The sequence below is a fragment of the Parathielavia appendiculata genome (assembly GCF_033297405.1).
Source record: "Parathielavia appendiculata strain CBS 731.68 unplaced genomic scaffold N657scaffold_1, whole genome shotgun sequence".
Classification (NCBI taxonomy): Eukaryota; Fungi; Ascomycota; class Sordariomycetes; order Sordariales; family Chaetomiaceae; genus Parathielavia; species Parathielavia appendiculata.
Window position 1 is genome coordinate 1,013,942 of NW_026944220.1, and position 25,446 is coordinate 1,039,387.

Genomic DNA, 25,446 nt, shown 5'->3' on the forward strand with positions numbered 1-25,446 from the left:
GCACATGGGCCTGTTCAACGGTACGGCCAAATCTATGAGGTTCATTTGAATCTCAGATACGAGTTTATCGCTCATGTTGTTCTCGAAGTTGGAGAGACATGAACAGCACGAGCGGCTAGCCAGTTTAGGCCCCACTTCACTCCAGCCTCCTCCCCTTTTGACCAATCGCGTCCTCTCCTCCTCCTCTGCCCTAAGAAGAACTTCGGCGTCCCGGCGCACAACTCGAATTAATCCGGGGCCGCAAATTCGACGTTTTTTTGCCAGGCTTGCATACTCCCTTCGCCCACCTTGACGACGAAGCAACACCTCACCCCTCCTCACGTCCAGGTCCAAACGCAAACATGCGCTACATCCACAGTGAGGAGACCCTCGAGGTCCCCGAGAACGGTACGTTTGCCAAATTCCTGCCCAACACTGAGGAGAACGGAGAGAGAAGACCCCGATGTTACCCGCGATCGACGACCGACACCGACCAAACGTACGGAAACGGGGGATGCGAACAGCAATTGAGGCGGACTGTTTAGGCGGACACTGGCGTGGTGGCGTTTTGGGGTCGCAGAGAAGAGGCGTGTTTACTGACCCAGTGTCCGATGTGCAGTCAAGGTCTCGATCAAGTCGAGGCTCGTCACGGTCGAGGGCCCACGCGGCAAGCTCCAGAAGGACTTCGGCCACATTGCCGTCAGCTTTTCGTCGCCCAAGAAGAACATTATCAACATCGAAATCCACCACGGCGTCCGCAAGAATGTTGCCGCTCTCCGCACCGTCAGGACGCTCCTCAACAACCTCATCATCGGCGTCACGAAGGGCTTCAAGTACAAGATGCGCTACGTCTACGCCCATTTCCCCATCAATGTGAACGTCGAGAAGAACGCCGAGTCGGGCAATTACGAGGTCGAGATCCGGTACGTGCCAACATACGAACTTTTGGCGGGCTTTGTCTGGGGATGTTAGGAACCAAGGGGGGAAACGCTTTGTTGAATTCGGGGTGATACGGCAACTTGGACAAGGGAAAGCTGACATTTGGTTGTGCTGTGTGGCAGGAACTTCATCGGCGAGAAGATTGTCCGGAGGATCGTCATGCAGTCCGGTGTGGACGTCGAGATCTCGAAGGCACAGAAGGACGAGCTGATCCTCAGCGGTAACTCGCTCGAGGCTGTCTCGCAGAGTGCTGCCGACATCCAGCAGATTTGCCGGGTGCGGAACAAGGATATCCGGAAGGTTCGTTTGACCGACACCAAGACATGCTGGGCGTCGATGGTGGGAAAAAGCGGGCACGACGACAGGTGGCTAACGTTTGACACAGTTCTTGGACGGTCTCTACGTCTCGGAGAAGGGCAACATCGTTGAGGAGTGATGGACATGCGGCCATGGGTTTCTTTGTGCTTTATGGGTCTCAACCGGAGTGGCAAGGGGTCAATCGGCATTTGCATGTTTTGTAGCGTCAAAAATCGCTACTGCAAAATGGGCAACCTTCTGAACCACCACAGGTGTTGGGTGCATGCCATTATCACCTTCGCCGGGCCCCCTCCCTCCTCTGCTAAGCCTATGATGACGACTATTTGACTTAGCGGCGGCTAGAGCGCCTGCCTTGGTTGGAGGTTCAGTTGCGCACGAGGCGATATTTCGGATACTTGCCTTCCTGATACCTATATATTTTATCCGCAATCATAATCAACAGACCTGGTTGCGTCAGGGTCGGCGTCGCCAGGACGCACGAATCTCGGCAGAAGCACTCATCGGTGTCCATCAAGATGGAATGACGGCGTGGAATACATTCTTGTTACGGAAGCTGCTCAGTAAGTGTCCCGTCTAGATCTGCCAACCAGCCAATGTTCGTTCATATCCATCCACTTGTCATCCATGCTTCATCTTCTCATTGAGATCGTTCCCATCCTGCTATGCAAATGGCTCGCTGATCAGGCATCATCTCATGTGCTTCATTCTGTTCACTTATTCTCTCATCACTTTCCTCTTCCTGGGGTCTCCCGCTGAACTGAGATAATCCTTCCTCGTTCTTCGTCTCTAAATCAACTTCATAAACGCCATCTCATATGAGGGAAGGGGTCTTAAGGAACATATATACTGGGGAGAGAAAAAGAAGGTCGAAGAATCATGTACTCGTGAAAGGCGTGGTGTGGGGGTGTTGGCATTTACAGTTCGTGGTTCTGTTGCCGTCGTATTTTGGCGAGGCTGCCGCACAATAGGCGGCCGTCATGGCCTGGGCGACCGGGCCGATCTTGCTGAGGGCGCTCTCGACACGCGCGTGTGGGTGTGCGTTGTTCTTGTCACCCTGCTCGGGGTCCTGCTTCGCCGAGCCGAATGACGGGTCCGTCTGTCGCTGCTCCTTGAGCCTGGTTCGGTGGTATGTCAGCGCATCCGTGTCTTGAGAATGGAAAAGGTATACGAAAGGGCTACTCACTTGGGCTGGTGGCCGTGTAGGAATCGGACCAGTAGCTGCTGCTGACGTCGCTTCTGGTCTTGGTCGCGGCCACCTTCTTCTTGTCCTTGTCCCGCCTCAGGCCCAGCAGCAGCGCCAGCGTGCCGAGGGCGGCGCCCAGGCCGAGCAGGCCCATGCCTTTGCCCTTCTCCTTGCGCGCCGCTGCCGAGGCGGGGCGTCCGCCGTACCATGACCCGTGGTTGTCCCGCCGCGAATGCGTGGACCCGTGCCGGTGATAGCGCTCTTCCTCGATGACAGTCTCGGACGACTTATTCTTCTTGCCGAGCCCGAAGATGGCGAGTATGCCGTGCCACAGACCTCGCACCACGCAGCATGCGCAGATGAGCAGGAGAAGGGCGACACCGGCGATGGTGCCAACGACAATACCCGCGATGGCGCCTCCGCTCAGCCCGCCTCCACCCCCTCCCGGGCTCACTGCGCCAGTTGTGGTGGCGCTGACTGCTGTGCCTGTTGAGGTCGCCATCGTGCCGCTGGTGACTCGGTATGGTGCGCTGAACGGGGTTGTGAGAGTCTGGGCTCCGGTGGCAGTCGTCACACCTGCGCCACCTGTTGGCCCTGGGGCTGGGCCATTCGCCATGCATTGGCCATCATAGGCGCAGTACTGCCAGCTCGCGCAGCAGATCTTGCCGCAAGCTATTTGACCGGACCCTTCGGGCGGAACGCAGTTGCCGCCCCCCGCTGGAGCTGTCGCGGCCGGGATATAGGACTGGTAGGTCTTGGTGAAGGTCTGGGTTATTGTCCATGTCGTCGTGTACCACTGGTAGCCGCCGCCTGCTGCTGCCGAGCACCCGGCAATGCCGTTTGAAGTGTAGCACTCGGTTCCCGCCTCGCAACAGTACATGTTGTTGTAGCCGCAGGCCTGCCCCCCACACTGCCGGGGCAAGAGATAGCCATAGCCAGCAGCGCGCAAGTCGTCCTTTGGGAAAGGCACCGCAGCGGCATGGTGGGTCGAGTTCGCGAGCAAGAGCCATAGCGCCGAAGAAATGCTCAGCAGCGACGGCCGGGGCGCCATTTTAGTGTAGATTGAGTCGGGATCACCCCGAAGCTGGCGGACTCGGCCGTGACGGTGGAGACGGGGCACGGTGCGCCGAAAGCCAGCGACCCGGGCGGGGTGGGGCGCCGTGTCCCGGAGCCGTTTGAAATCCAAAGGCGGAGCGAATGCCGACCGAGAACGAGGATGAGTGATTGCGTTACGGAGGTATGCTTGTCGCTTTCGTCTGTCGCTTGGTGTCTGAGGTCTCACTTATTGCTCGGGCCGTCCCATGGAATGTTCAACTCAAAGTGGCAGCTGCACCCGCTGAACTGGCCGACAGGGAGGCGAGGGAACGTAGAGTACCGCCGTGTTAAAAGGCCCAAGTCGAGTGGTCGCAAAAATGTCGAAGGATGCCGTCCAAGCAGAATCGCATTCCAGCGTATTGTTCCGGACTCGGGAGCAGGAACATGGAAAGAAAATGGGCGGGTGAATTCTGCGAGGCGGGATTTATTGCAGTCGAATTTTCTGATGGCTGGGACTGCGAGTTGGTGTTCCCAACCTCCTCCAAAAGCTGTCGACACGAGCCCGCGCCAACCTCGCGCATTTCACATTGTTGCCCTCAACTGGTCCGCCGCCAAACCTGCCACAACGAGTAAAACCCCTGTTTCGTCGATTCGAAATCTGCGAGAAGACCCGGCCTTTTTGTTCCTGGCGCCGGGATTCCGCCTGAAGGTAATTTCGACCTGGACCCTGCCGATTCTGTCAATGCAGCTCGGATGCAGCATGACATGATGGGTACTGATGAGTTGGCAGCTGTCGGCTCGGCGGCTTTTGCATGAGGTCCTCCCTTGCCCCGCCAATGCAGCTTGCAACTTGGAGCCTGCCGGCACCATGTTGGGGTCGAATATCAGTAGCATCTTATCAGTACAATCGGATACACTTTCATTCATTCTTACACCTTCATTCTCTGTAGCTTTAGCTTTAGGTGGGGCTCCGAGGAAGAAGAATCAAAAGGATATGTTGAAGTAGGCTTGGATGGCGTGCCATAATACATCTGAAGTGTGAATGGCCGTAGCTGTGGACTGCGGGCGCCCATTGCGTGACTCGGAAGCTCAAAGCATGTCAGTTCAGGATGTTCAATGCACTGAGTACTGACGGGAAAAGCGGTTGATGAGCGAAGCTGGAGGAGCTGCAGCCCCACCAAGAGTGACCATAGTTACGTAACTGTGGGTTGGCCGCCTTGCTCGACCAAGCTACAAACTCCAACACCCTGCACGACCAAACCTTTCCTTGCACGAGCCATCCTCAGCTTCAGGACTGCGCGCAGAACAGGCTTCCTCGCATCATGCTGCTGGACCCGCCGACATATCTAGGATCGCTGCAAAGCAACATTCGCCAGCGCCCAATTCCGTGGGATGGCGCCGTACGCGCAGGCACCCTAACCGAAGAACAACTCGCCCGCATCCGCGCCGTCGACAAGGTCAAGCGAGATGTGCGCAAGCAGGCCATTGAGGCCGACCTCAACGGCTACCGCATTCTGTTTGTAGGGGCCGAAGGGCAGAAGAGCGTTCTGGAATCTGCCCACAAGCGCCAGGATGTCGTGCAGTACATCCTCGTTCTCTTGAGCGATCTGCTTGCCGGTAGGCTCTACCCTTCCAACCACCGCCAATGGCATTTACCCGCGCAAAGTCAACTGACTAGATGGCACCGAAGATATTCCCGCGCTAGCCAAAGCCATTATTCAAACCGGCGACCCCTACCGCCATTTCCTGCCTCTCCTCGCGCACTCCTCGAACCCCGAAAACCCAATTCCCCTCCTCACATCGACCGTGCTTGTCGGTCTCATGGCTGGATCCAGAGACGAGTCCCCCGCCACGGTAGACAAGGCGCTACCCGTCGTATTCAGCTACCTCTCCTCTCTGACGAAGAACTCGGACGCTGGGCTCCAGGACATCGGAGTGCAGGAGTACTCGTCTCTGCTCTACGGGCGGGCGCCGAGGCGACAGTTCTGGAAACAGAGAAGCGATACAGTCACGCCCTTGATTGAGATACTTCGAGCCGCGGCTGGCGTCGGTAACAACGATGCCTCAGCCAGTCTTTGGAGCGGCATGACAGGGACAGCCAGGAGCGGTTTCGAGGGGTCCCTTGGTGGCGGTGTTGGCCTGCAGCTCCTATACAGGGTGCTGCTGGTTATGTGGCAGCTCAGTTTCGAGGCTGCGGACATTGGCGACGATCTCAACGAGTGAGTGCACCGCTCCATCGTTTTGCCCAGTTTGCTTAAACTGACACACCCCTCCAGTGAATACGACATTGTCCTGCTCTACACGCAACTCCTCCGTCTCTCACCAAAGGAGAAGACGACTCGGCTACTCGTCTCCACCCTTCTCAACCTCCTCGTGCACAACCAAAACACCCTCCTCCCCACGGCCGTCCTTGCCCGGCTCCCGGGCCTGCTGCAGAACCTCCAGACGCGCCAGTTCGCCGACCCGGACCTCCGTGAGGACATGGACCGGCTCCGCGAGCTGCTTGACGAGTACACAAAGACCAAGACGACGTTTGACGAGTACGTGGGCGAGCTCAACTCGGGCCACCTGCGGTGGTCGCCGCCGCACCGCAACGCGGCGTTCTGGGCCGAGAACGCGCGCCGGATCCTCGACCACGACAACGGCGCGCTGGTCCGGCGGCTGGCCGACATCATGAAGAAGCCGTGGGACAGCGACAAGGCGGTGCTCGCTATCGCCTGCAACGACGTCGGCTGCCTCGTCGGCGAGGTGCCCGAGAAGCGCGGCCAGCTCGAGCGGCTAGGGCTCAAGACGCGCATTATGGAGCTCATGGGCGAGGCCGACGAGAATGTGAGGTGGGAGAGTCTGCGGGCGCTGGGTGGGTGGTTGCAGTATAGCTTTGAATCGAAGTGAGGGAGTTCATGTCTGTTTCTTCTCTATGTTCTCCGGGTTTTTTTTGGCATCCCTGTTTCGGATTTCGGCGAAGGCATGTTTTTAAGATGACTGGCATTCCGGAATGGCAACGTTAGACTGGTTCGAGTTCTGTCGACTGTACGGATCCGTACTTTGTCTTGGAATACATGCATGTCTGTGGTGTATGTGTTGTATCCTAACCCTAACCCTTCTCTGTATTTGTGGGTTTCAACTGAATGTTGTTCAACTGAATGTATGGGTTCAGATGGGCAATCCAAGGGCTGAAAGGGACTGCGTATGGGACGTAAATCCTGTGTTGTTGAGAGTGTCTTGGTTGTCTGGGCAAGTGTAATAGGCTCTATACCACAGACTACGGTATACGAAGTAGTTTTCCCTAACATCAAGCCTCATACACTCATGGTTCACATCGCCCCGCCTCTTTCTTATCTTATCGGAGCTCTACCGCTGTAAGTCAGTCCCCCTTTGACATCACATGAAACTCCAGTTGCCTTGATCAACACCCGCAAAGCGACGGGATTTCAGTATTTGCGATCTTATCTAGTCATTCCGGCTGCAAATTGTTCGGCCGGCTTAGCTCCAACCTGATTTCGAAGGGGTTACGGGTCAGTATGACCGCTAAGAGAGTATGTGATGCTTGCTTGGAGGGTCCTGTCAACCTGCGTCAGGCTCATAGCTAACAACTTGTCTTCCTTCATACAAACAGGTTTACTTCCTCGCACATGGTGGCATAGTGCAAGGTGAGCCCCCTCTTTAGTTTCTTACTTCGTCTCGGGTATTCATCAAGCCTCAGCCCCTTGGCTTTGTACAACACACAACCCTAGCCCTTCCGTCTATGTCAGATACTATACAAGCCAACACAGAACACGATGCTAAAATGGAAGGTACCAGGTGTGGGATTCCGGTTAGTGAGCGCCTCTCTTCACTTGTATTTACAACTTGACGACGTCCTCAGCAGACAGAGCTGCCTTAGATGGCCCATCCTTTCGCCAAAACAGTTGAAAACCTAAATCCCAACCCGTTGTACGCGTGGATAATTCAAGAATACATCTCATTAACCTTCGGACAGCTACTTCACCCGCCACCGCGCCGCCGAGCTCAAACTCACCGGCTGGGTGCGGAATACAGACAACAACAAGGTAACCACACTACCAGCGACCCCATGTGAAAAGAAAAAAAAAAATAGAAAAAAAAAGGAACCAGTCACATTGGTGATGAGCTGACGGCTTTCCTTCAGGTCGAGGGAGAAGCCCAAGGTGAAGAGAACGCCATCGCGGACTTCCTCAAGCACGTTGACAAGGGTCCGCGGCATGCCCACGTAGTCAAGCTGGTCAAGGAAGACCGAGAAGTCGTCGAGGGCGAGACCGAGTTTGAGATTCGCCGTTGAGCACCGGAGTCCGGAGCCACGGCATGTGCTAGGCGGCCTATACATGGAATCCTAATGTTGGATATAACAATACCCAGGAATCAGTAATCTTTGAGGAGGAATGCATGGGACGACAACGAACCCCTTTCACGTTAACAGGACCAAACGGGTCGGTCGTCATGGATAAAAGACAAACTATGCAACCCGCTGAAACCTCTGATGCGCTGCTGACCGATCTACTATGTACGAGGAAATGAACCCCATCCCCTCTAGATCCCAACGTCATTTGAGCATTACCTAGGTCGTCAACAACAAACGCCCATCGACACCGCCACCCCTTACCCACCACCCACAGCAATTCCACAAACCCAAGCCCCAACTCCCCCGAACACTGTCCGAACAAACCCCCACCCTCGACTCCCCAAAACTTCAAGCAAACGTCATCTGAATCTCCTGCTCCTTCCCAAACTCCTCGTCATCATCATCCGCCCACGGATCAGCAAGCGTGATATTCGGCACCGTCTGCGCCGACCTGACCATCTCGGGCCTGCCGCTTATTACCGACGACGATTTCCCTTTACTACTACTACCAGCCGCCACATCAGCAAACGAGGTTGACGACGACAACCGTGACGGTTTCGGCTGCTCGTCATTACCACACCCCGTACCAAAGTCAAACGTCATCTGCACCCCATCGTCGTCATCAATCAGCCCGTCATGCTGGCCGTTTGCTGTGAACCCATAAGCGAAGTACGGGCTGTTTTTGCCGCTCTCCGCCTTGCCGGCGGCGGGGAACGTCGGCGTGCGCTCTTTCGAGAGGGAGGAGGAGGCCGGGTCGTGAGAGGAGCGGAGCGGTGACTTGGCGTCGTCCGAGGAGCGGGAGGAGGAGGAGGGAATTGTTTCGGCGCTCTTTATTTCGCGGAGGCTCTGTCGCTGGCCGCGGCCTGGGTTGATGGTGTTGGTGTTGGGGTTGAGCTCGAGTTTGATCGGCGGCAGCGTGCTCTTGATCTCTCTGACCTGGAGGAGCTCCTCTTCGAGATTATTGTTGTTGATTTTGTTGGAGGTTTTTTGATTTCGGCCTTCCTTGGCGATTTCGGCGCGGATGGCGTCGACGTCAAAGAGCACGCCGTGGTTGTTGCCCTCCTTGTCCTCCGTCTTTCCGCCCTTGCTGCCAGCGGATTTGGAGTCTTCGTACACTTCCCACTCTTGCTTCTGAGGGGCCTTCTTCCGCTTGAAGAAGCCAAAGGCGCCGCCCTTGGTCCCCTTGCCGCCTTCCTTCTCCAACTCTCTCCTTGCTTCCTCAATCTCGGTAATCAGTTCGCGCTGCCGCTCCTGGTAGTTGTCCGGATCCGGGTCTTCGATCTCGCTGAACTCGTCGCTCTCAACCAACCAGCCGCACTCCCGCAAGAGCCGCGGCATGGCGTGCCGGTAGTCCATGTGCCCGACGACGAACTCAGACACGTCCATATTTTCCACCCCGGGGATATCCTCGATGGGGGCCAGGCCAGCGACCCGCCTGATGCCGCCATTTGTCAGGCGAAACAGGTACCCGAGGATCCAGTCATTGCGGTTGTAGCCATTGACGAAGCGGCCAGCCACCACGGTGCGGGCGCGCAGGTACTCGTCTTTCTTGACAACGACAGGGCTACCGAAGAGATAGACGTTCTGCACGACGCCAAAGGCCCCCTTCTTTGCGAGCTCCTGAAGGCACGAGAAAATGACTCGGCTGCCCAGAGAATAGCCGACAAGAGTGACAGGGCGAGTGCCCAGGTTGCGGTCAATGAGTGAGTCGGCCAGAATCAGACCAGCCATGGTGGCACGATCGAGCGAGACAGTCCAGGGGTTGTCAATGAGGTACGATAGTTTGGTAAGGACGACGGGCAGCTGGAGGGCGGCCATCAAGCTCATGAGGATGGTGCTCGCCAACACCTGCTGCAGGCCTTGAGTGAGAGCCTAGGGATGTTTAGACCATAATCGACAACCATGAAAAAGATTTCTTGAATAGGCGACAAAGAATCCAGGGGCTCACCTCGGTTGCAAGGATGTTGATGGTGTCACCCATGCTGCTGAGCATTTCGGGTTCCCAGAGCACAGAGTAGATGTCGCCCATGACCGGGTCGACGGTGCTGAAGGGCAGCCGGACGTCGTCGACCTTGCCTGTCATCCATCCCGAGACGGTAACAATCAGGTTCACACGCTTGTTGTTGTGCAGGGGCCGGTATTCGAACGTCTTGACGGCTCCCGTTCTCCTGTTGGCGGCTCTGATGCCGATGATGCCGCCTGACGCTGCCGCACTCGACGTGATGATTGCTGCGCCTCCAGCACCAGCAAGAAATCCACCTGTGCCGCCAATGCCTATTGTTGTGAATCCGGCTGCCAGACCTAAGCCGATCACAGGAGCGAGCAGTCCGGCGGACAGGCCGATGACTAAGCCGCCGCCGACGGTAGCAAGCCCCATCATGATGTAGCGCCTCTTGAGGGCCAGCTTGCGGCGATTCTCCATGTGCTCGTCCTCGTTCCAGTTTTCCCTCTCGGCGTTGGCCTGCATTTCCAACGCGTCGGTAACCTTCTTCTCGAAGCGGCAGATGTCGAGCCATGGTATCTCCAAGTCTTTGGCGACTCTCTCTAGCAGTAACCTGGACCTGGCGTCGTAGATTGAGTCTGCGATAAGCACCAGGAATAGGTCGCACAGGACAGTCCAGCGGATGTCAATGTCGATCTTTTGGGTGGTTGGCATTTGCGAGGGCGTCCTCACGGGTGCTGTGAGCTCCGAGTCATCGTCCATCGAGTAGGGCGGCGGCGGCTCGGCTGCCTGCTCCGTCACAGGGCTGGCGACCGACGCTGGTCTTGACGGACTTGGGCTGGACATGGATGAGCGCCCTACCTCGTCAGCTGCCATGGGATTCCGCACACGGGCGTTGGCCATCAAGACGGGGGTAAGGTCCTGGGGCATGACGCCGTGCGAGCTGAGCTGTTCAATCATTACCTGCTCGGCCGGGCTTATATCCATGTGGGTGTAGAGCCTGATCATCATCTTCTGACTCCACATCTTCATGTTCTCGGCGGCCAGCGTCACCTGCTTCTTGGTCTTGGACGTGTGCTCTATTGATTCGGCCTCTTTCAGCATGGCTGAGAGCTCCAGTCGCGTCAAGCCCACGTAGGCGACCCTCTGGCCTTCGGTCAGGAGCTCCTTGGTCGCCTGCAGCTGGCTCACGGCGTCCCGTTGGTCGTCATCGGTGACTCCTGTGCTTGTCCCGCCGCCGCCGTCCTTGAACAGGTATTGGGTGTGCTCGTCCATGCTGGTTGCAGATTCGGCGTCGTCGTCCAGCAACACTCTTGTGTACCCCTTGCCGGCCCCGCCCAGTCCGGCGTACCCGTATGTCTCGTCATCCTCTTTCTCGTTGTATTCTTTGGCGACCAATTTGTTGTTGTCGTCGTATATGTCGTATGGCGCATATGCGGGCATGACCTGCCATTCGTCATCGTCGCCGTCCTTCTTTTCGGGTTGGTTCGAGGTGAGCTGCTGGTGCGAAAACTCGGAGGCGCCGACTCCGCTCAGCCTCTTGCTTGCATCGTGCTTCGGATCGGTCGTCTCTGGTTCCGGTTTTCTCCCTTCTGACAGGGCCCGTTCCTTGACATTTGCCGACTGGTGGTCTGTATTGCGGCTGCCTCCAGGCTGCGGGTTCGCGTCGTCTGATGTTTCGTCTGCGCGCCGCCCGTCAGCCTGTGTTGCTGGGTCCGTCCGGTCCGCAACACCACGCTCATCTGGAGAACTTGTCGCGGATACCCGAGATGCATCTGCAGGTTCGCTGTCGTTGTCGGGGACGGCGCCCTTGGGGTCTTGGATGCTGGCCGGCGCCGGACGATTTGCTGTAGCGTCCGAGTTCCTGATGACTGCTGTTACCCCCACGATTTGTTTCTCACTGTATGTGTCCTCAGGCTGCTGGCTAGCGTCCCTGGGCTCGTCCTTTGTAGCGGTACGAGACTTGTCGTCAATGCCCACCGCGGTAGCATTGTCTCGTGTTTCCTCCTCGGCCGGCACCGTGTACTTTCTGATCGGGAGGCCAAAATCGTCGAGCTCAACCGCCATGGTGGTGACGGATTTATTCCCAGACTTATAATTCGCGGGTGACAACACCGGGGCGGACGGGCCATCTCTTGTGGCGATGGTCGACGAGTCGTTCTGGTCACTGCCAGCCGAGGTCCCGTCAACGCTCGGCATGGCTGTTTGCTGTTAACTATTAATAAACGAATGTCAGGACAGCCGGCTGTCCTGGGAATCGCGCGGGCGGGTGGCAGCTGATCAGGGGCTCGCACACATGGGGGTTGTAAGTTCCCAGTTTCAAAGACGGGAGTCGGGGCCGACGATTCCCCCCCCTGCTTTGGTGCCTTAATGTTAGTGCCCCTATTCGTACAATGCTTATCGACGGGAACACGCGGCCCAAGGATGAAGCGATGTCCTTGGCTGAGCCTAATTCGCAACATCTATCATTTTGAGAAAAGGGTCAAAGAGATAAACACAAGCCTAATTATGGTTTACACCCGCAATCGTCCGCCTTTCTCACGCCTGGCTCTCCTAATAGCTCAATGCACAGACTCTGTGCCGTTTCTTGGCATCTCCGATAAAAGGCCCTGCCCCACAGCCGGAGGATGTGACGCTGTGGGTTCCATTGACGCCAGCGAAACGGTCGTACCTCCGTCGATGTCTTTAATGAGTAGATGCATCAGCTACACGTGTCTGGAGGTATAACACAAGAGAATCAAAGAAGTTTCATCACCCAGGCTGAAAAGGACATAGCCGCAAACAAAACAATGGTAAGAAAGGTATCATGGTGAGGGACAAACAAATGCCGGAGTCGTTGATCCGTTGAAAACGCGATTGCTGTGGAGGAAGGTAAGCATAGAGGAGAGATCAACAGCTCACAATGTTATCAGATAAAGTCAAGCGTGCGCTCTTGCTTGCCTCACAACTCAACAGCCGCAGCCGCAACAGGGGCCAACTCCGCTGTTGCCGCCTGCTCACCACCGCGACTCTCAGCACCGCTGGTTTTTTTGCGCCGCTTCCGCTTTGGCTTGGTGTCTGTCGGTGCCACTGTCGAGGGGGCCGCCGGGTTCCTGGGTTTCTGATCTGCTTCCGACTTCTTCTTGGGCTTCTTAACGGCCAGTGGGTTCGGCCCCTTGGGGCCACGCTTTTTTTTCTTCTTCTTGGGCTTGTCTTCTTCCCTGGGTCGGCCGTCTTCATCCTTACCCTCGCCTTCACTTCCAGACAGCTCTTCCCCAGACTCGTCGTCTTCCCTCTTTCTCTTCTGTGGCCGTCTGACGATGCCATCCAGGAACCTGTCCTGCTTGTCAGTTTGGACCTTTCAACTTGTAGTAAACAGCTGTAGAAGTGAACTCACTTCGAGCGCTCTTCGCGTTCTCTAGCCTTGGCTGATGATGAGGACATGGGCTCGAGAATCTGCCGAGTTTATTAGCTCATCCACGGCACCAGACCCACGCAGACACCCGATGACATACCATGACACTCCGCCGCACATACATCAGCGGCGTAGGCACCACCGACCGTAACCTGTCCCTCTGTAGCCCCAAAACGTCAGCCGGAAAAGCAGAGATAAGGGCGAGGAAAACACCCGACATACCAGCCACTCATCCTGCGTCACCACCACATATCGGAATTTATTCTCCCCTTTCCCCTTCGGATCTACCACCGAGAGCATGCACTCGCGTTCCGTAAGCGGATCCTCGTCCATGAGATGACCGCACCGTCTCCTCTCAAACGTCTTCGCCCTGTCAATGGCGGCGACAACCGTCGGGTCCTTATTAGGAGGAACATTTTTGGCATACAGTGCCCTCTGTTCGCAATGCATCAGTATCCAAATTTCAGTGTTTTGAAGACTTGACAAGAAACTCACAATGCAGCACTGCGTAATCATGGGCTTCACGTCCTTGGTTGACAACGTCTTTTGAAAGAGGTTGATAAGGTCGAGCTTGACGGTGTCGAGGAGCACGTCGCTGGTGATGAGAAGCTGGTACGGCTGGCGGAACCCGAGCAGCTCAAAGGCTCGCATGAGCTTCTTGTACTGCTTGGTGCGCTTGCCCATGGTGAGGTGCGGCGTCCTTTAGACCAGCTCTGATGTCAAAGATTGCGACAAGGTGGAAAATGATGGTTGAAGAATTGGGAGTTGATTGACTGCCGTATCTCTCTGTTAGCGAAGATAGTTTGGATGTGAAACGCCAAAGCTGTAATGAACAGTTGGACCTCTCACACACCACTGTGTCGGTGTTCCGTTGTGAGTTTGAAGAGCCGAAAAATTTCCAGGCCTCGTCTGAGAGCACCCCCCTTGCTGCAGCTCCCACAGGCCAAGCTTTCACCCATCCACAGCCCCCACCCCGCCTGGTTCTGAGCCCGTTCCTGAGCCTGGCCCAATCTCGTGGCAGAAGAGGCACCGAAACAATCCATCGACGATGGCAGTAGTGAAGGCTCACAATGCATACGGTGCGGTAGACATCGCATCTGCATTCGGTGGAGTTCTGCCCCGGAGATACTCTGAGTCAAATCGCTTTCATGATGTACGAAGTTCTTGACAGCATTAAGGTCCCCAGCAATGACCCATGCTGCTCCTAGCCAAACATCAAACACCTAGCTACCCGCAACCGCCAGCCTTCTATAACTAACATCATTATTCCAGAGAGGTTTGCAGGAAATGAACCCGACTGGAAGGAGGGAAAAGAAGGCCACTACTCCCGGGCAAGCCGCTGGGCCTGCGTCTAGCTTATCATTCAACACACCGGTCGAGATCCAACACACAACCGGAAGTCCATCGGCCATCTCCAAGCCCGTTCATCACGGACCGTTCCGCCTGCATATCGCAGCCACGACGCTGATGTCGTCCAGTTTGCCTGGCTCGAGTTAGCCATTTGCCAACCGAAACCATCCGTCAGTCAACAAAACTCACCGCCGACACTTGCCAGCCCCTCCTCAATAGCATGCTCCATAAAAGGGCTCTCAGCAAACGGATCCACCGCGATGGCCCTCGCAGCCTCCATCAGCTCCGCGGCGACGTATTCCATCATCCCGCTACTACTCCCACAATCACCGCTGACGAGCACCCCTCCTCCCGCTCCTCGATAGCCCCTGACATCGCCCCTCTCCCACCTCTCCAGACTCTCGCTGACCTTGTCCACAATCTCGTGCGCCCACAGGTTGTCAATCACCCCGTCCGACATGGCGAGCACGACGTCGCCCTCGCGGATGGGGACAATGTCAACGACGGCGCACTCGCGCGGCGTGTCCGGGCTGTTGGTGCCTAGCTGCCGCGGGCAGTCGAACCAGTGCCACTGCTCCGCCGACTTGTACACCATCTCGCGTGTCGACGGCCGCACCACCATCACTTGCGAGTCGCCCAGGTTGGTCACGTACACGAGCGGTTGCAGTTGCATATCATCCTTCCTGGCGAGCTTGCCGCTGCTGCGTCGGTCGTCTGTTGTGGACGAGGCGGGTTCGTCGTTGTTGTTGGTGCTGTTGCTGCTGGTGCTATTGAGACGGCGGTAGTGCAACTGCGCGCCGGCGGCCGTTGTGGTCCCTTGCCAGTCGTTGGGCGGGCCTGTCGCCTCGATGGTCTGCTCGTATGCGCGTTGCAGGTAGGCGACGGGGTCTGGCCGGTAGACGTCGCCTTGTCGCGCGGCGTCCTCAAACATACTGGTTGCCCAAAAGTGAAGGACCAAGCGCGCCCATAGTCTGCGATGGCACGTTGTCAGCAACATACCCAAAATTCCTGGCGTTGACTAGTAGATGGATGACAAACTCACCCAGCATGACCCCTGGGCCGCATACTCCACGCGCCAACGCCGTCGTTGGCACCGATGAAATAGTCGCTCGCAAACACGGCATCGTCGCCGTTGGTAAGCCCCTGAATCAGCTGCCCACCGACGTAGGCGCGGCGCCGGTCCCGGCTCCGGTCGTGGGTGCTGAGCGGGTCACTGAAGGAGCCCGACGGCGGCGAGAGGAACGGAGGAGGGAACGGCCGCGGAGTGCGCTTCGCGAACAAGGCGATGCCTGTGTCAAAGCGAAAAGGATGTTTTGAAAAGACAGAGGGGTCGAGCCTGCCGTCCTCATCCGGGCCCGACGATGAGCTGGATGAGATTGTCGTTGAGGGCGCGTCTTGTGGCGTTGAAGTGATCGAAGATATCCGACGCTTCTGCAACAGCAGCTGGTCGTTCACAGAGCGATATTGCAAGAGCCATAATGGCGGCAAGCAGGAGGATGGGACGCGGGTGTGGGGGTGGGTTACGATGCTGGACTGTGCAGCTCGAACCCTCAAGGGCGCATGTGAGGCTGGGGCTAGCAATCGGGCAGCTGGTCTTCTCATTCCAGCGGCGCGCGCGCGACCTGACGGGCCGTGGCGCTGGCGGACAACATTCGAGGGATCGGAGGGGCAGCGATACCAGGAACGCTTAGTGTAGGTGGTTTCATCAGGTTTCTGATGAGGAGTCGAATGTCATCAAGACTTTCCACAAATCAAATTATCTAAGTCAAATCTAAGTAAACCAACTCAAACAGAACTGGAACCAAATAGGGCTTCAAATTTGACTTGCCTTGGCAAGTCCTTGCCAAGACCGTATATATAGTAGATTAGTAGCTAATACTCTTTGAATACATTAGCCAAGCTATCAGCTTTATTATTATTCTAGCTACTATAGCCACTTCCTTGAAAATTTTTTATAATAATATATTTAAATAAAGAATAACTAGCTAGTTATATCATTATATTTTCAAAGAGATTTTTTAAAAATACTAAGCTACTTTTAATTACTCTTGCTACTAGTAATATATTGAATACCCAACTATTCATGCCTTTTATGCTATATACTATAGGTTAGCTACTAAAATACATCTTATATAATAGTCTCTCTTACATTATATACTAACTAGAGAGTACTAGAAAGACATATGGGCCTTATAAAGGCTGAGAGCAACCTACTAACCCAAGCTCGAACCGAGGCTATAGGTGTCACGGGATTTCCATTCCTATTCTCATGGTTATGTCATATATTTGCGGTTATATATACGTCATGGGGTCTAATCATACGTCTATAGTCATGCTTATGCATAGGCCTCTGCTCCAGTACTTGAGGTCTGGTTGCACGCCCATTCTGTCATCTAGCTCTTGTTCTCGTTATAGCAATATCAATCTTGTATGTGCGAGCTGACTAGGCCTTGGGAGGTGCTCGTCACAAGAGGCCTCAAGAACTTCCTCTTCTGGGCTAAGGTCTCTCGAATACCTACTTCCTACTGCGAATGCGGCCGGGTGTAAGGTGACACACATAGGCTCACTAAGATGAACCGAATCCTCAACGAGCAGCAGGCAAGACGACTGTGATGTGCGTGTACCACTAACTAACTGACCGATCCTCAAGAGAAGGAAGTTCCAAGTTCCAATCTGAGTCTCTCGCTCTCCAGATATCCTCCCTCTATTGCGAGTCATGTCGCTTCGCCATGAAATCCACAGTGTCTCGCCTGCCAATTGCCCAAGTGTAGGGCTCATAGTGGGGGCCGTGACATCCAGCTTCTCTTCCTTTTCTCCTCATCTTACGATTAGCAGAATAGAGTCAGCAATTGCAGTGCCTACATGTCTCGCCTCGATGCTACTTGTCTCTCACAAATACTTACCTATATAGTGCTGCCAATTACCTAAGCTAAGAACCTGGCTAGCTATATAGATATGCTCGTAGAGAGATTTGTATAGGGCTTTCGGCAGGTGGGGAAACAAAGAGAGAAGGCTTGCAAGGAAGGTAATTAGGTAGCTACTATACTCTAAGAGGCTCCTGGAGTATAGACTAGCTGTACAATGAGACTAAGCTAGTTTGATAGTCTAATTAGCTAATTACGCCTTTCTTTTGCTGTAGTAGGTAGATTCAGGACTTCGGACTAGTACAGGCAAGATAGAAGTTTTTAGTCCAGCCTTACAAGCATAGTTTTCCTTTATATTCAGTAGTAGAGGATCTGGCAAGCCTTTGAGTATAGCAGTATAGGAAGAAAAATAATAATAATATATATAGTAGTAGAGGAACTGACATACCTATGGGCATATCAGCCTAGGAAATAATGTTAATAAGTTTTCAATTAAACATAAGTTAAGTAGTACCCTGCCCTAAGTATCTCAAGTAAGTCGGTAGGCAAATCTGACTTGTTTGATTTGTGAGAGGCCTTAGATGTCACTGCCTAGATAACTAAAGAAAAACAACCTGCCGGATCTCGCTCAGATCCTTATCTTATGGATGCGCCACGGATACTGTACAAATGCATTTCCCACGTTGGAGCTGCCAAGTTCTTGCAGCCCCCTGTCGGTCCCTGCCGACCTTTCAAGCTCCGGTTTGACCTTCAGCTGATAGATATCTGATCCCGGTGATGAGTTAAGGGGTCGAGGACATCACAGGAACTCGGACTCGCATCTTTCGTCGTTTGATGCCCAAAACAGGATTGCTGAAGGTTCCATGTGGAATTGAACGAGAATATGCTCTAAAAAGACTGCCAGTACCTACAGCGCCAGAATGTGCTATGCTGGAATATCAGGCCAAACCACCTCCATATGCAGCCAGAGTCGAACCTCAACAGAAAAATTCCAAGGAAAACAGCTTTTAGAAAAGACCGACATCGCCCAGCCTGCTCAAAGCAAACCGGAAAAAAAGAAAAAGATCAGAAAAAGAATTCGTGACACAGGCAGCCCCGCAAAGCTTCCAATGCAACACAGACACAAAAACATTATAGGGAAGAGCTGCTCGGCAGCGGTTCACAAGGATGCTCACAAACAACCGTCACAACCACCCCTCATCATCTATCCAGCCATGATAGTCCAAGATAGATCAAAAACAAACCAATTCATGCAATCAATGCCTCACTCTCCCCACCCCCTTGTTCCAGACCCAACATCAGAATTTCTTCAACCTTTTTCCCCTCCCCTTCCATTGCCGCCTCCAGCAACAACAACCTTCAAATCACCCATTTCAACTCCCAGACCGTGATTTATTCAGAAAGCCTGACCATGGAACTGCATCCGCCCCGGCGTCCCAGGCCTGGGCCCCCCTGGCGGCGGCATGCCAGGCGGCGCATACTGCCCCCGAGGAGGCATCTGCATCTGGAAGGCAGGCGACTGCGGCCGCGGGCCGCCGACGCCGTGGTGCATGCCCCCAAAACCCATGGGCATGCTCGGCGAGGGCGGCACCATGGGCCCTCCACCTCCGGGCGGTCCCGGCCGGAGCGGCATGTTCCCGCCGCCGCCGCCCATGTGCTGCCACCCACCTCCTGGAGGAGCAGCGCCACCGCCGCCGTACGAAGCCGAGGGGGACATCATCATCTGAGACCGCGGCTGCGCGGGGCCTACAGGAGAGAAGTGTCCCCCCGCGGGACCGCCCATCATGCCAGGCCCAGGGCTCATGCTGCGCGAGCTTACGCTGGCCATGCCAGGCCCGTAGGGCGAACCGGCAGCACCGGCGTCCATCATCATGTTTGTGGCTCCCGGCGTCTTGGGACGGGGCTGCATCATGCTCATGCCACCAGGAGTCTGGGGACGGACCTGAGCCGGCTGGGCGGCGAATTGGGCCTGCTGTTGCGCGTACGCGGCCTGAGCGGCTCGTTGGGCATACTGATTCTGCTCCCGATGTCGTTGGTCGATGGCCTGCGCGACCGCCTGGCCGCCTATCCCCTGTCTCATCTGGGCTCTTTCGCGCTCTCTGTTCTCGATGGCACCAACAAGGCCGCTCTGTGTCTGCGACGGGCCTTTGTTGGTAGCCAAGGCGATCAATGGGCTGCCTGTTATTCGCGCAACATGCTCTTGCTCGCGAGCCGAGAGATACGAAGACACTTCTCCAGCAGACAAAGCCACTGCGGTCCCCTGACTGACTGGTCGCCCGGACGAGAGGAGGTCAGCTGAGCTGTTGCGAGAATGTAAGATACCGCGGCTGCCGGGCCATTTGGTGGGTTCAGCACTAGACAGTACCGCCCCGGCGCCCCGGCTGGGCGGTCGTCCGTTGGAGAGCAGATCGACTGAGCTGTGCCGGGAATGCGACTGACCAACAGGTCGCCCCGAGGACAGGAGATCGGCCGAGCTGTGGCGGGAGTGTGAAATCCTAACGTCGGTCAGAGTACTGGTAGACGGAACGCGTTGATGCGCGTACAAGGGCGTGGGAGCAGGGCGTGGACTGAGCGACTGCTGGAGTGATGTAAGATTGTCCGTCGTCGACAATCCGGCGGGAGGACCAGGCCAGGCAACGCCCCGACGAATCGTGTCATCCGATTGCTGGCGAACGTGGGAGAGCGTTGTTCCGGTGCCCGGCGATTTCCGACCAGAGCTGGGCCCTGAACGTTCCTTGGAGGGCGCTTTGTCGATTGGAAGGACGGGAGCGCCATAGTTAAGGGTTTTCCCAAAGTCAATCTCGGGGATGTCGTAATCCTTAACCGAGGAGCCTCCAGAGCTGCTATCCCCAACAACCCTGAGCTTCCCGGCACGAGGCCGATCTACAGATTCTTGTGTGTCGATGGAGCGATGAGTGCTGGCATAATCTGGGCTTGCTGTAGAAGATGCGTCGTCATTGCCGTCTTCGGTACTCCTTTGGCCATTCTGGCGTGAATGGGTCTGCGCCGGGGGGGTGAAATCATTCAGGCCCTGAAAGCGAGGTCCTGACCCGGGAGACGGGAAAGTGAACGGAGGTGACTGGGCAGGAACTGGTGAGGCCGCTACATTCCGGTGATGGGATAGACTGGTCGTCCTGGCGGGGAGAGGCTTCCTGTGGACCGGCGGTGAGCTTCCGGCGGCCGGTGGAACTTGCTGGGAGTGGTTTGGAGGAGGAGTGCGGCGACCGCCTGAGGAAGGGTGGTTATGAGGACTGGGATGAAACGCAGCGGGAGTAGTATCAGTGCGTTCAGCAGAAGGACCCCTGAGCGGGGAGTTCGACCGTTTTCGGGCGGGATCCCTGAGGGGAGGCGGAGGTGCAGCGGCTCCGACAGCAGTGGTGGGTAATGTTAGAGCTTCACGAGATCCATTGGTATTAGCATTCATCTCCACGGCGTTGGCGCTGGTTTGTGTCTGTACCGCTAGACCTCGGTGGTCGGTGTGCCTTGGACTCGAACCCTCGCTCCCGTTTCCGAAGTGCAACTCGTGGGGTTCATTCAAGATAGCGTTTGGCGTCAGACCCCCGGCGGTGGCGAGCTGGGACAATGTCGTGTTTGACAAGCGGACGGTCGCCCTGCGCATCTCCGGCGACGGGTTAGGCTTCTGCTGTGGGCGCGAACCTGCACCATGCGCGAAAGCGGGAGGCGCGTTGACAGGCTCGGGCGTTTCCATGCGCTTCATAGTCTCGAGGTTGCCGACCATTGGTCCTCTCGCCGGACTATCGTCCTCGGAGCTAACTCTCTCGGGTGTCGAAGCCAACTCGCTCGCATACGCCCTGACGCGATCCGGGCCGCTGCGCATCGCAGGCTGCGCGGGAGGTGAGTTATCCAACACAAAATTAGAGGTCGCGTCGCCGAGTTGGGAATCAGAAATATGACGAGAGTGCCGAGACTGTCCTGCCATCGATGACGGAAGCCGTTCCCGGTTGGGATCAGGAGGAGCCGATTCATTGCGCGCACCTGATCGCGATGTTCGGACGGAATCACTGTCGTCCGCAAAGCCTACCCTCGGCCGAGATGCAGAATTCTGGGCGCCGTAGCTCAGCCGCTTACCATGGCGGCTTGTACTCCGGCTATCGCTGCTCGGGGCCACGTCTTCCATAGTGGCCATGCGCTGACTTGTCAAATCCTTGAGCCGTTTGCGCCACTCTCGTTCTGACCATACTGCGCTGCCCTCGGTCGAGATAAGTCCGCTCACATCCAAGATCTCGAGATAGCCGTATTTCCTATACTTTGGCATCGAAAACATCAAGGAGCGAGTGTCGAGGGAGCTCGCCACCAGGCGGCCGGGGCGGCCGTACAGAGCGAAGGTGTCCCAGGTGGGAAACAGAAACCGGAGGAGCATTTCGAAGCCGGATACGGCCGGGTGGGTTTCGGGCATGATGAACACGAAACCTTCGGTCGACGACGGGGGGTTAGAGTGTATTGTTATGTTGCCTTCGATCTTGAGGAGCGTTGATGTGTCGATCAGTTCCTTCGCCTGCGGGTAGATAGCATAGGCAGAGTAGGCATCGATAATGGATGCGATCGGCCGTTGGTTCTTCTTCTTTTTCTCGGCTTCCTTCTTAGAATCGTAGAAGCGTATCTCGCCCTTCAACACGGGGCCGGACCGATCGTAGGGTGAGCGCTTCTTGTGCTCCTTCTGCGCCTTCTGGTACTCCTTCTCACTTGGAGGGTCAATGACGCAGTAGCACCGCCTCCAGGGAACACCTGCGCCGAATCTAACGCGGACCCATTCCTGGATGGGCTGCCTGGCCCGTTCCATGATGATGTTTATATTGTTCAGCGCTTTCCCCTTGCCTGCGACCAAGGCGCCCGTGTAAGCCTCTTGAAGCGTCGAGTGCTCAAACATGGCCAGCCGTATCCCGGAGGTCCACTGAATCAGAGAGTGGTGAGAGTTGAAGTGAAGCAGATACCGATTGCGGCCCGCAGTGCTGATGCTCAAGATGTTTTGGAGCGGCTGTTCGTCGTTCGTCTTCGTCGGGAGCGCGTCGATCTGTGACCCACCGTCAGACATCAATTCAAATCAGGCAGCCTCTTATGGGGCACTGCCACGCACCATCTTGATGGACGCATCTGTCAAATTGATAAACTTGGGCAACACCTCCCCGTCTTCGCCCGCCGCGTCCAGCTCAGCGGCATCCCAAAGCGACAGCACAGTGCCGACCAGCTGGGCAAAACATTCAGTCCATGTCCGGTCGGGGTTCGGATTTCCACCTGTAGTTGGGGTCAGTAAGAGCCAGCGTGAGAAAGCCCCGCAGGTAGCCTACGGATGTCCTGGTCGTCCAGCTTCAAAAAGTACCCCTCCTGGTACAGCTTGTTCGAGTGGGTGTTCAGCAGCGTGAAGATGGGCTGCAGCTCGGGTAGGGTCTGTTCGGTGACGGCCATGACGGGCGGGTTGTAGGTCTGCACCATAGAAAGCGGTCGCGAGCTTCTCCTTGACGCTCTCGCAGGACTAGTAGGCGGCGAATTCTCTACAGACGGGGGTGTGGCGGCATGCTCGCCCTCCGAGGGGCTCGTTGCGGACGAAGAGGCTAACGTTGAATCGCTCGCGGGATGTCGCTGTGCGACGGGCGAGGGTGATTTGACCGAGTCAGGACCCCAAGTCTGCTGCTTTGGCAGGGAAGGCTTGTTATTGAGGGCGTCGGTGCTGGGCGATGATGTAGGAGTAGGGGACCCCAAATCCCTGTGAGGCGCTGACCACTGGGAAATAAACGAGAGGACTGTCAGACACGACAGGAGTCAGCAAATCGGCTGGAAGTATTTGCATGGCCCCAGCGCCTCCTCGTAATGTTCTCTCGTTATTGACTCTTCCACAAAGTGCCCTTTGACAAACACGACACACGATTGCCCCGGCAGCGAGACTTCTCATGCCAGTGCCAGCTGTGCTGCCTTTTTCCCTGAAATTTGGTAGCTGAAGCGATGGAAGAGCCACCACATACCTCGATTCCGACCCATGGTGGGGTTCTCCAAAAATGGCGACTTGGCAAGCAGTCAGCCTGTATGATGCTCTCTTGCGCAGTTCCAAAACACAACAAACAACGGTTTGTCCACCAAAAAAAATATCAGAAACTCATGCACGGTCGTGTTGCGAGCAGACAGGGTCGAGCTCGATGGAGTCGTTTGGGGAGGACCCTCCAAGCTATTCTCCCGTGCCAACGGCCCGGTTTTTTGGTGCCGTCACTCTTGCGCCGGCTACCGCTCCATCCGGATTAGGTTCGTCTAAGGTGCGGGAGGTTCGGGACAAAGACCGAGAACTCGATCTTGCGATCTGGCGTTCCAGTTTCGACCGGTTCCGTCGATCAACGAACGATCTCGAAAACGAGGGACCGGCAGACAATAAACGATCGCCGCAGCCTACGTCAATCGTCAAGTCAGTACACACACAAATCCCGACTTATATCAGTACATGTACAGCGAGAAGCCGCGGACTTCCGGAAGGCCGGAATCTAGGAGATTGCAAAGCCCACTTGGTGTGCATAATCTGGAGCTTTTCGGCATCTTCGTCATTGAGCTGCCGTGAATCTGCTGGGTCTGGCGGACCTAGGTATTTTTCTGAGAGAAACCTGGCAACTTGGATCTTGGAGATGTTGGCCACCGGGGCGACTGCGTCACAAACGCCAGGTTTCTTGGCTACGAGGAGCAGCAAGGAGACGGTATGAACCGAATAAAGACGCCCTTTTGTCCCGGTGTTTTTCGTCGTGCACGTACTGCAGAGCAAGAACCTTCCTGGCTCTTCAAGGGTGCTTGTTCTCAATTTGGAAGTGAGGGAGGGTAATATAAAAGGGTACGTACCGCTGCAGAACACGGAGTGAATTGATCACCAATGCTCTGTCAATCTGCAGGGATTCTCAACGTCGGAGGAGAATGTCAGGCAGAAGAAGTGCTGCAGAGGACGCAGAACAGGAGCTTAGAAGGTCCATGGACAAATGCAAGGGGCACCTCGCCTATTTGAATGTCTCTCTCCAAGCCAAGTGCTTTCCCGGCCGAAACTCCGGTCATTGTCTGCCAGGTACGGCGAAATGCACCCTGCTGTGAGGTGATTACACCATCCTCCACTTGGCGGGATACCGAGAAATAATATTCGGACAACTGATCCACTGTCCGGAGGTATCCGTAGCTCCCCAAGGTCCAAAGCAACTTTAAAAGCCATCCTGTATCCGTAGAAACCGAACAAATGAAGAAGCTGAGAGAGCACCTACCTCCTCCAGAGAAGCAACGGTCAAACAGCACAAGTTCTTGGTCGATCCATGCATGTTTCGTGCCCTCTGCCACCGTGTCATCCGCGCTCAAAAGCGTACATCATCGGTGTTTGAGCTGCTTGGCAGACTTCCGACCCATCCATTCGCCGTCGACTGTTACAGCACCTTCCGTAGGCCCCACGATGCTGCTGCTGCTGCTGCGCATTTCCAAGAAACAGCATGCCTGATACTTGCCCAGGAGAGGGGAAACGGTTTTGGGCACTGCTCTCGACACTCCGTACTTATTCCATTTTTTGTCAACCACCTTCCATTTCTCTCGTCGTTGTCATATTGGAGAAGCTAGCTGGGCTGGGCTCCGGAGTATTGAGATCCACCAACGTCCGCCCGAGCTGCTTGGCGCCCGGCCCGGGCGATGATTGGACCATTCCATGGGCCCAGCACGTGAAAATACTTGGATGACGGAAGAGGCAGCAGATGGCTGCCCTCTTGTCAGCGCCTGAAGATGGTTTTGGTCCAGAGCGCCCCTGGCTCGCATGGCGCAGCCCGGCAGGGCCGGTGGAAAGAGATGAACAAAGCCGGGTTTCGTCGTTGCCGACCGACAGCTCTCCATTTGGCGGCAGGCGTTGTGACCTGAAACCGATACCCGCTGACCCCGGATCCCATGGACACGACGCGCTAAAATTGGCTGTTTCCGCTGGTCACCCTGCCCATCTGACGGCGTATTGTGATCTTCGTCAGCGCCCAGCAAAAAAGGCAGCTCTCGGCGGGCGGTAGAGACCGTCTCGAATTTGCAATACGAGCCCGCGTGAGACAATTGAGCTGGCGGCCTCAACCTGAGGTGGATGAT

General features: G+C 55.8%; 10 protein-coding genes across 10 annotated transcripts; 5 read left to right on the plus strand and 5 right to left on the minus strand.

Annotated features, from left to right (window-relative positions):
• Nucleotides 1-341: 341 nt before the first annotated feature.
• N657DRAFT_629488 (ribosomal protein L6) lies at nt 342-1,354 on the plus strand (the record flags this gene model as incomplete). The annotated part of the gene is made up of 4 exons (XM_062790890.1): nt 342-387; nt 599-902; nt 1,041-1,218; nt 1,304-1,354. 4 exons carry the CDS (start codon nt 342-344, stop codon nt 1,352-1,354), a joined length of 579 nt encoding a protein of 192 aa, XP_062652137.1.
• Nucleotides 1,355-2,110: 756 nt separating this feature from the next.
• Nucleotides 2,111-3,470, minus strand: N657DRAFT_676167 (uncharacterized protein; the record flags this gene model as incomplete). Its single annotated transcript, XM_062795877.1, has 2 exons — nt 2,111-2,351; nt 2,416-3,470. The coding sequence occupies 2 exons, from the start codon at nt 3,468-3,470 to the stop codon at nt 2,111-2,113; spliced, it is 1,296 nt and encodes a 431-aa protein (XP_062652138.1).
• Nucleotides 3,471-4,691: 1,221 nt separating this feature from the next.
• N657DRAFT_585289 (ARM repeat-containing protein) lies at nt 4,692-6,482 on the plus strand. The gene is made up of 3 exons (XM_062789782.1): nt 4,692-5,071; nt 5,145-5,673; nt 5,731-6,482. Exons 1-3 carry the CDS (start codon nt 4,777-4,779, stop codon nt 6,344-6,346), a joined length of 1,440 nt encoding a protein of 479 aa, XP_062652139.1. The 5' UTR covers nt 4,692-4,776; the 3' UTR covers nt 6,347-6,482.
• A 955-nt stretch (nt 6,483-7,437) lies between these two features.
• N657DRAFT_560963 (Acylphosphatase) lies at nt 7,438-7,751 on the plus strand (the record flags this gene model as incomplete). Its single annotated transcript, XM_062788023.1, has 2 exons — nt 7,438-7,503; nt 7,602-7,751. Coding segments are annotated over 2 exons (216 nt in total), but the record flags the coding sequence as incomplete, so codon positions are not given.
• Nucleotides 7,752-7,977: 226 nt separating this feature from the next.
• Nucleotides 7,978-12,178, minus strand: N657DRAFT_19138 (DUF726-domain-containing protein). The gene is made up of 2 exons (XM_062786158.1): nt 9,760-12,178; nt 7,978-9,683 (listed from the first exon to the last, which is right to left on the minus strand). The coding sequence occupies exons 1-2, from the start codon at nt 11,950-11,952 to the stop codon at nt 8,160-8,162; spliced, it is 3,717 nt and encodes a 1,238-aa protein (XP_062652141.1). The 5' UTR covers nt 11,953-12,178; the 3' UTR covers nt 7,978-8,159.
• A 947-nt stretch (nt 12,179-13,125) lies between these two features.
• On the minus strand, nt 13,126-13,831 carry N657DRAFT_562640 (uncharacterized protein; the record flags this gene model as incomplete). Its single annotated transcript, XM_062788153.1, has 4 exons — nt 13,126-13,188; nt 13,248-13,307; nt 13,370-13,582; nt 13,643-13,831. 4 exons carry the CDS (start codon nt 13,829-13,831, stop codon nt 13,126-13,128), a joined length of 525 nt encoding a protein of 174 aa, XP_062652142.1.
• Nucleotides 13,832-14,179: 348 nt separating this feature from the next.
• On the minus strand, nt 14,180-15,974 carry N657DRAFT_685926 (uncharacterized protein; the record flags this gene model as incomplete). Its single annotated transcript, XM_062796806.1, has 4 exons — nt 14,180-14,630; nt 14,687-15,468; nt 15,540-15,891; nt 15,953-15,974. 4 exons carry the CDS (start codon nt 15,972-15,974, stop codon nt 14,575-14,577), a joined length of 1,212 nt encoding a protein of 403 aa, XP_062652143.1. The 3' UTR covers nt 14,180-14,574.
• Nucleotides 15,975-17,124: 1,150 nt separating this feature from the next.
• On the plus strand, nt 17,125-17,493 carry N657DRAFT_19187 (uncharacterized protein). Its single transcript, XM_062786160.1, has one exon. It carries the CDS (start codon nt 17,214-17,216, stop codon nt 17,406-17,408), a length of 195 nt encoding a protein of 64 aa, XP_062652144.1. The 5' UTR covers nt 17,125-17,213; the 3' UTR covers nt 17,409-17,493.
• A 1,264-nt stretch (nt 17,494-18,757) lies between these two features.
• N657DRAFT_560840 (uncharacterized protein) lies at nt 18,758-22,785 on the minus strand (the record flags this gene model as incomplete). The annotated part of the gene is made up of 3 exons (XM_062788010.1): nt 18,758-22,393; nt 22,457-22,614; nt 22,668-22,785. The coding sequence occupies 3 exons, from the start codon at nt 22,783-22,785 to the stop codon at nt 18,758-18,760; spliced, it is 3,912 nt and encodes a 1,303-aa protein (XP_062652145.1).
• A 367-nt stretch (nt 22,786-23,152) lies between these two features.
• On the plus strand, nt 23,153-24,338 carry N657DRAFT_638835 (uncharacterized protein). The gene has a single exon (XM_062791659.1). It carries the CDS (start codon nt 23,373-23,375, stop codon nt 24,057-24,059), a length of 687 nt encoding a protein of 228 aa, XP_062652146.1. The 5' UTR covers nt 23,153-23,372; the 3' UTR covers nt 24,060-24,338.
• The last annotated feature ends 1,108 nt before the right edge of the window (nt 24,339-25,446 follow it).